Here is an 8890-nt window from a genome sequence, read left to right on the forward strand (position 1 = left end):
TGGATGTGGAGGTCCTGGGCTGATGTGGTTTCACGTGGTCTGCAGTTGTGAGGCTGGTTGGATGTACTGCCAAATTCTCTGAAACGCCATTCAATTCAAGGGCAAAAGCTCTGGTGTGCATTCCTGAAGTCAGCATGCCAATTGCACGCTCCATCAAAATTTGCAACATCTGTGGCAATGTGCTGTGTGATAAAACTGCTCATTTTAGAGTGGCCTTTTATTGTGGCCAGCCTAAGGCACACCTGTGCAATAATCATGCTGTCTAATCAGTAGGGATGAGCCCCTGGTTTGAGGCAAACATAAGTTCGTCTTGAACATCGGGTGCTCACCCTGTACGCTGAATACCAAACATTATGGGGCGTTCGCTGGAAATTGGAGCACTTGTGGAACACCCCATAATGAACGGCGAGATCGTCAATGCACTGTGAGATCACAGTGGATTGACGGCTGCTGATTGGCCAAAGCATGCTTTGGCCAATCACAGCGCGCTCTGCTGTGAGAGCCATGATTGGCCAAAGTCCACAACCCACACTATGTACGGCTGCTTACACGGCAGCCATACATCGTTTTTTGAATGAGAGCAGCAAAATTAAATTTGTAAAGGAAAACGTAATTTAAAACTGCTCGCGGCTGTATGTATTGCCGGATCCCAGCAATATAGATAAAAATCATTGAAAAAAAATGGCATGGGTCCCCCCTCTCCCCGTCTATTACAAGGCTCTTTAGATGTGGTATGGATATTAAGGGGTACCCCGCACCAAAATAAAAAAAAATTGTGTGGTTGTCCGTCCAAAATCCATACCAGGCCCTTCAGGTCTGGTATAGTTTTTAAGGGGAACCCCGAGCCAAAATTTTTTAAAAAAATGGCGTAGGGCCCCCCAAATCCATACAAGACCCTTATGTGAGCATGCAACCTGGCAGGCCGCAGGAAAAGGGGAGGACAACAGAGCGCCTCCTGAACTGTACCAGGCCACATTCCCTCAACATGGGGAGGATGCTTTGGGGTCCCCATGTTGATGGGGACAAGGGCCTCATCCCCACAACCCTTTCAGGTGGTTGTGGGGGTCTGCGAGCGGGGGGCTTATCAGAATCTGGAAGCCCCTTTTAACAAGGGGACCCCCAGATCCCGCCCCCCCATGTGAATGGGTGTCGGGTATCATGTGACGTCACGTAATTTCAGAAGGGATGAGTGGCCCCGCCCTCAGCCATATAACAGCTGTCATTGCAAAAAGCCTGCAGTTAGTGGGAGCCTCTTAAGGAGGATGAGTTTTTTCCATTTTTTTGTTTTTTATTCTCTGGTCGTCTGCGCTGTGATCGAAGATGAAAAGACACTGCAGGACACTTCCCCCCCGCCCGCAGACCCTCACAACCACCAGGCAAGGGTTGTGGGGAAGAGGCCCTTGTCCCCATCAACATGGGGACAAGGTGTTTTGAGGGGGACCCCAAAGCATCCTCCACATGTTAAGGGCTTGTGGCCTGGTACAGTTCAGGAGGAGGGGTGCTCTCTCCCCCCCCTTTCCTGTTGCCTGCCAGGTTGCGTGCTTGGATAAGGGGCTGGTATAGATTTTGAGGGGGGGCCCCTACACCATTATTTTAAATTTAGGCTCGGGGGTTCCTCTTAAAATCCATACAAGACCTGAAGCGCCTGGTATGGATTTGGGGGGGGGCCCTATGCCTTTTTTTTGGCACAGAGTTCTCCTTAATATCCATACCAAAGCCAAAGGGCCTGGTAATGGACGGGGGGGGGGACCCATGCCATTTTTTTTCAATGATTTTTATTTATATCTGCCAGGACCCGACACTAAATTAGAGCCACGAGCAGTTTTAAATGAAATTTTTTCCGTTAGAAATTAAATTTTGCCGTTGAACTGTTCTAAACACGGGAAAGATACGCTATTTTACCGGCATACTAAGGACACCCCCCAGGCATGATATTTAACCACTTCAGCCCCGGACCAATTGTCAGCCTAAGGACCAGAGGTCTTTTTACAATTTTGCACTGCACTGTTTTAACTGGTAATTGCGCGGTCATGCAATGTTGCACCCAAACGAAATTTGCGTCTTTTTCTTCCCACAAATAGAGCTTTCTTTTGATGGTATTTGATTGCCTCTGCAATTTTTATTTGTTGCGCTATAAATGGAAAAAGACCGAAAATTTCGAGAAAAAAAGATATTTTCTACTTTTTGTTATAAGAAAAATTGAATAAACTCAATTTTAGTCATACATTTAGGGCAAAATTAATTCAGCCACATGTCTTTGGTAAAAAAAAATGTCAATAAGCGTATATTTATTGGTTTGCGCAAAAGTTATAGCGTCTACAAACTACAAGTACATTTTCTGGAATTTACACAGCTTTTAATTTATGACTGCCTATCTCATTTCTTGAGGTGCTAAAATGGCAGGGCAGTACAACCTCCCCCAAATGACCCCATTTTGGAAAGTAGACACCCCAAGGAAATTGCTGAGGGGCATGTTGAGCCCATTGAATATTTTTTTTTTGTCCCAAGTGATTGAATAATGACAAAAAAAAAAAAGTTTACAAAAAGTTGTCACTAAATGATATATTGCTCACACATGCCATAGTTATATGTGGAATCGGGGGGGAGATCGGGGGGGGATTTGTGTGCTTATGTGTGCCTACAAGTCAGTGTAGTGTTGGTGCACACTTACTTTCAGTGTTCTCCTCGTAGTCCAGTCAAAAAGACCGCCCCGAGGAGAATGACTTCTCTTCCTCCCTGCCTGTGTTTACTATACACAGCTAGGGAAGCTTCTCATTCGCCAGGAGCAATCGCGAGGGGATGGCCAGAAACCAACGGCCATCCCCTCATTCCGGATCTCTCCTGCAGCGAAACGGACCGCCGCATCCAGCGGGAGGGGTCTGATCGGACCCCCCACCCGCTGGAAGGCGAGCATGTACATGTACGTGCTTGTGCCTGTCGGTGCCATTGCACCGACGTACATTGCCATGCGGCGGTCCTTAAGTGGTTAAAGAAATATTTATTTTTTGTTTTACTTTAAGCATTATTAAAATCACTGCTCCTGAAAAAACTGCAATTTTTCAAACTTTTTTTGCATTGCTACATGTCCCCCGGGGCAGGACCTGAGTCCCCATATACTTTTTATGGCAATAACTTACATACAAGCCTTCAAAACTTTTGATTTTTCATGTTTGTGTCCCATAGACTTTAACGTTTTTTTTGCCTGCAAGTTCTGGTGCGAACTGAAACGGGGGAGTGCTTGGCTCATCCCTACTAAGCAGCATCCTATTATGCCACACCTGTAACTCATGATAAATGATAAATTCATGATAAATACAGTAGGGGCAAACACAAAAGTGTTGCCTTTATAATTTTGCTCAGTATAAAGATATATATATATATATATATATATATATATATATATATATATATATATATATATATATATATATATATATGTATATATATATATGTATATATATATATATATATATATATATATATACATATATATGTGTGTATATATATATGTGTGTGTATATATACAGTGGTGTGAAAAAGTGTTTGCCCCCTTCCTCATTTCCTGTTCCTTTGCATGTTTGTCACACTTAAGTGTTTCGGAACATCAAACCAATTTAAACAATAGTCAAGGACAACACAAGTAAACACAAAATGCAATTTGTAAATGAAGGTGTTTATTATTGAAGGTGAAAAAAAATCCAAACCATCATGGCCCTGTGTGAAAAAGTGATTGCCCCCCTTGTTAAAACATACTATAACTGTGGTTGTCCACACCTGAGTTCAATTTCTCTAGCCACACCCAGGCCTGATTATTGCCACACCTGTTCGCAATCAAGGCATCACTTAAATAGGAGCTGCTTGACACAGTAAGGTCCACCAGAAGATCCTTAAAAGCTACACATCATGCCGAGACCCAAAGAAATTCAGGAACAATTGAGAAAGAAAGTAATTGAGATCTATCAGTCTGGAAAGGGTTATAAAGCCATTTCCAAAGCTTTGGGAATCCAGCGAACCACAGTGAGAGCCATTATCCACAAATGGCGAAGACATGGAACAGTGGTGAACCTTCCCAGGAGTGGCCGGCCGCCCAAAATTACCCCAAGAGCGCAGCGACGACTCATCCAAGAGGTCACAAAAGACCCCACAACAACGTCCAAGGAACTGCAGGCCTCACTTGCCTCAGTTAAGGTCAGCGTTCGTGCCTCCACCATCAGGAAAAGACTGGGCAAAAATGGCCTGCATGGCAGAGTTCCAAGGAGAAAACCACTGCTGAGCAAAAAGAACATCAAAGCTCGTCTCAATTTCTCCACAACACATCTTGATGATCCCCAAGACTTTTGGGACAACATTCTGTGGACCGATGAGACAAAAGTGGAACTCTTTGGAAGGTGTGTGTCCAAGTATATCTGGCGTAGAAGGAACACTGCATTTCATAAAAAGAACATTATACCAACAGTAAAATATGGTGGTGGTAGTGTGATGGTCTGGGGCTGTTTTGCTGCTTCAGGACCTGGAAGACTTGCCGTGATAAAAGGAACTATGAATTCTGCTGTCTACCAAGAGATCCTGAAGGAGAATGTCCGACCATCTGTTCGTGTACTCAAGCTGAAACGAACTTGGGTTCTGCAGCAGGACAATGATCCTAAACACACCAGCAAGTCCACCACCGAATGGCTGAAGAAAAACAAAATGAAGACTTTGGAGTGGCCTAGCCAAAGTCCTGACCTGAATCCTATTGAGATGTTGTGGTATGACCTTAAAAAGGCCGTTCATGCTCGAAAACCCTCTAATGTAACTGAATTAGGACAATTCTGCAAAGATGAGTGGGCCAAAATTCCTCCAGGATGCTGTAAAAGCCTCATTGCACATTATCGCAAACGCTTGGTTGCAGTTGTTGCTGCTAAGGGTGGCCCAACCAGTTATTAGGTTTAGGGGGCAATCACTTTTTCACACAGGGCCATGATGGTTTGGATTTTTTTTCACCTTTAATAATAAACACCTTCATTTACAAATTGCATTTTGTGTTTACTTGTGTTGTCCTTGACTATTGTTTAAATTGGTTTGATGTTCCGAAACACTTAAGTGTGACAAACATGCAAAGGAACAGGAAATGAGGAAGGGGGCAAACACTTTTTTCACACCACTGTATATATATATATATATATATATATGTATGTAATCTGTGAATTTTGCTGTTTGCCTGAGGTTCAGCGTTACAACCCACTTCATTTGTATTTCACATACACAGATATTTTCCCAGCTTATGTCATAAAAGGCAAGGCACTGCTTCCTTCTAATTGAATTTTTGTGACAACAGAATGCATTCCAATGTCTACTACCTTATGTACGTAACATAGCATGTCTCTGTAGCAAATTCTTACAAATGCTCCAACTCCTCCATGTATACGATACTATAGGGTTGTGATTGTTTGAATAATATCGGCAATGTCTAAAACCTGTTGTTCAAGCACCGTTCCCATCTGCAGATGATTCTGACAAATGCTGCTGACATGCAAACAATTACAGAAGGAAAGTCCAGACATGGGTATTTTAAGTTCTCTCTAGTATGGAAGCATGTGCAAAATGAAACTTTTCACTGAAACTTTAGATATATTTCCTTATTTACATCATTAAAAAAAACAAATAACATTTACATGCACTGCAAGTGTTAAATGCTAGTTGAGGTCTAGGGGACTGATAAAATAAATTTTAGACCCCTTTTACATTGGGGCGGTGCTGGCATCAGCGTTAAAGGGGTTAAAAGCGTTCACTTAGAGCTGCTTTCAAAATGCTTTTACTGTGCTTTGAAAGCGCCGCCTGATCATTTCAATGGGCAGGTTTCAACCGCCCCAAAGATGCTGCCTGCAGGACTTTTTTTCTTGTCCTGCAAGCACACCGCCCCAGTGTGGCTGCTGAAGAAGAGCCAGTTTACAGGCACTTTACAGTTGCTATTTTTAGTGCAAAAAACACCTGTAAAGTGCCCCAGTGTAAAAGGGGTCTTACTTACCTGATCCTCCACTCCTGCATAGCCAGTGGTACCCTACACTCCAACGATGGACTGTTCCCCAGTGTCCTCACTTCCAATCCAGGGCTGTGGGCTCTGCATTGGACATGAGGCTGTCAGGGGACCTGTGACCACCAGGGGGAGGAAACTACATGGACTTGTCTAAGGGCTCATTTACACCTGAGATTGAGGGCCAGCAAAAACATGCAGCTGAGATGCATTTTTACTGCCCCCCCAACCACCTCTCCTTAAAATGCAAAATCAGCAGGCAGGGCTGTACACATGCCATGATGTTTTGTGGCTGTGGCAGGAATTATACCCCCTGTTGACCCATTCAAGGCAAAGGTGGATGTGCTGCTACTGCCCTGCTGTGGTAGTACAGCATTTAGGGGGTTAAATGCTTCTGAAAGGTGATCTAAATGCAGATCGCTTTTCAGAGGAGCACAAGTCCTTGCCGCAAGTGTAAACAAGTGCCTAACTGTGGACTATTCTCAGCATCCTCACATCTAGTGCAAGGCTACAGGCTCTGCATTGAAATTGAGGCTGTCAGAAGACCTGTATAGTGGAGAAGAGACTGTGGGCACTCACCCTACTTCACGAAGGAGCCTACGGGAGTGGAGGATCAGTGAGTAAAAAAATTAACATTTAACCCTTACAAAGCAAGGGCAGCCCCCCTGCAAGGGACGATTGTTCCTTTCCCTATAGTTCAGCCTTAATGCCGCATACACATGACCGTTTTTTCCGTCAGAATAAACTCTGACAATCACACCAAAGTCCGATCATTTAGAACACGATGATGTACAACACGTATGACGGGACTAGAAAAAGGAAGTTCAATAGGCAGTAGCCAATAGCTGCCCTTGCATCATTTTTGGTCCGTCGGAACAGCATACAGAAGAACGGTTTTCCCGATAGAAATTGATTCCATCTGAAAGATTTAAAACAAGTTCTATTTCTAGGTCCGTCATAATTTTCAAAGAAAAAAAAGTCAGCTGAAGCCCACACATGATTGTCTGACTTTTTGGATGATTGTCTTACAACTTTGCCTTCGCAGCAGTTTGGACCGAGCCTTAGGCTGTTTTCACACTGCTACTTTGAAAAAATGCATCAAAAACGCATATATATTTCTGATGCATTTACCATGCATTTACTGGTTGCCTAACCCCCAGCATGCACCTGTGAAACATGGACATGTGACTGAAAAAATACACCAAAAACAAAACTAATGTGCATTGTTTTTGACTTGTTTTCTATTTATTTCTATGGGAAGCTACTTTTTGGTGTGGTCTTGAAAAGCGCACCAAAGATGCAGAAAGCAAATGCAAAATGTATTGCATCTGCAGCACAGTGGTGTAAAGAGTCCCATAAGATTTAAAGGGAAACATTTTTCTTGTGTATTTTTTTGCGGGTTTGGCAAGGTAAAAGTACAGCAAAAATGCATCAGTGTGGGTTCACACTATTGTCTGCATGCGGCTCACAGTGGGGGTCCGGTGCATCACCGGTCACCATTTCAGCACAAATTTTGGGCTGAATTTGGACCTGAAATTGACCAAAAGAAGCACAGGACATGGAGCCGCAGCGGAGAAATGTAAACCGGCTCCATAGAGAGCTGGTCACAATCTCCTACCATGCGAATTGGAATGCAGGAAAAACCCGCATCCAATTCCCATAGATGTGAACCCAGCCTGAAGGGGCACTAACATTTGTGACTCTGATTCCTCTCAATTCAGTTTGATCCAGCTACCAATTGGGCATTTTATTTAAAATACTATTGAGAAAAAATCTATGATTTGTGAAAGCAGACATGAAAACCCTTTAGGATGGCGTGCTAACCCCACACTGGAATCACAGCCAGAAATAATTCTGTCCAACACAGAATCCTGGTAAACCTAATTAGTCCAACACAATCTGTTATACGAACATCCACCTCAATAACTGAAGGCACTTCAGGCTTTTTTCCCCCAGAAATATAGATTTACAAAATAAGAAAACTAGAGCAGCTGTCCATAGTGACCAATTCGCTTTTAACTCCCAAATGAAATAAGAAATTAGACTGGTAACATGCTCTGCTCTGCTCTGCTCCAGATTCTGAAAATCAGCTTTTGTAATTAAAAATATGTTCATGCATGAGTATACAGATCTGTCCTTTCTAGAAGTGCAAGCCAAGGTCTAGTGTAAACTCCCTCTGTGTTAACATGCAAACCTGTCCCAGCTTACCAGACATTGCCGCCTGTCCTCCTGGACATTGAAGAGAAGCTGGTTGGGGGTCTCTATAGAGGGCTATCCTCCTTCTTGTCCTGAATTCTCAGTCCATGTGGATCTATTAACTTTATTCAGGCAGAGATCTCTAATCCACAGTCTTGTCAAGAGTCAGCTCTGCAGACACAGTGCTGTCATTGTCAGCTCCCAGGTCTGTCACACAGACGCCTGAATCCTCCCCTTTCACTGTACAGGCATTGAACGCCCGGCTTCTGTTCCAGCTGACTAGAGGGGAGGAGAGAAAATACATATTAGAAGACATTCAATGAATTTGCTTCCCTTCATTATGTACAAATGTACATTTGCCTGCATAAAACACATTAAAGGGTCACTCCATCCAAAACAATTTCTGTTTTTGGTAAATTCTGGCGGATAGTTACACCATCTGATGTCTGTGTGTATTTTCCTGAGCCTGCTCACCTGCTGTGACCACCATGGTGTCCTACTCCCACACCACCGTCATCAGTTCCATTATGAAAACTGAATCCTTCTACATCGATTTACATTAACAAACCAATGAAAAGCAAGGCGCTAACACATATGTCATAATTGCATGAGAATGAAAAAAAAACATCTAAATATACTTGAGAGTCCAAAGGTGAAAAAAAAGTTATTTATAAGAATTAT

At 43.2% G+C, this 8890-nt stretch overlaps 1 protein-coding gene across 2 annotated transcripts in view; it reads right to left on the reverse strand.

The window, feature by feature from the left end:
• LOC143930510 (synaptotagmin-15-like) overlaps window positions 1-8449 on the reverse strand; it is a 218436-nt gene extending 209987 nt beyond the window's left edge. The window contains exon 1 of one of the 2 annotated variants that reach the window (XM_077454866.1): window positions 8222-8449. In XM_077454866.1, coding sequence (XP_077310992.1) covers window positions 8222-8228 — 7 coding nt within the window. In that variant the 5' untranslated portion in view covers window positions 8229-8449. The remainder of the gene's footprint in view (window positions 1-8221) is intronic. The other variant, XM_077454865.1, reaches the window with a different exon arrangement.
• Window positions 8450-8890: the final 441 nt, after the last annotated feature.

The sequence above is a fragment of the Lithobates pipiens genome, unplaced genomic scaffold (assembly GCF_037356315.1).
Source record: "Lithobates pipiens isolate NorthernLeopardFrog02 unplaced genomic scaffold, aLitPip1_a1.2 Scaffold_25, whole genome shotgun sequence".
In the NCBI taxonomy this organism is placed as follows: domain Eukaryota; kingdom Metazoa; phylum Chordata; class Amphibia; order Anura; family Ranidae; genus Lithobates; species Lithobates pipiens.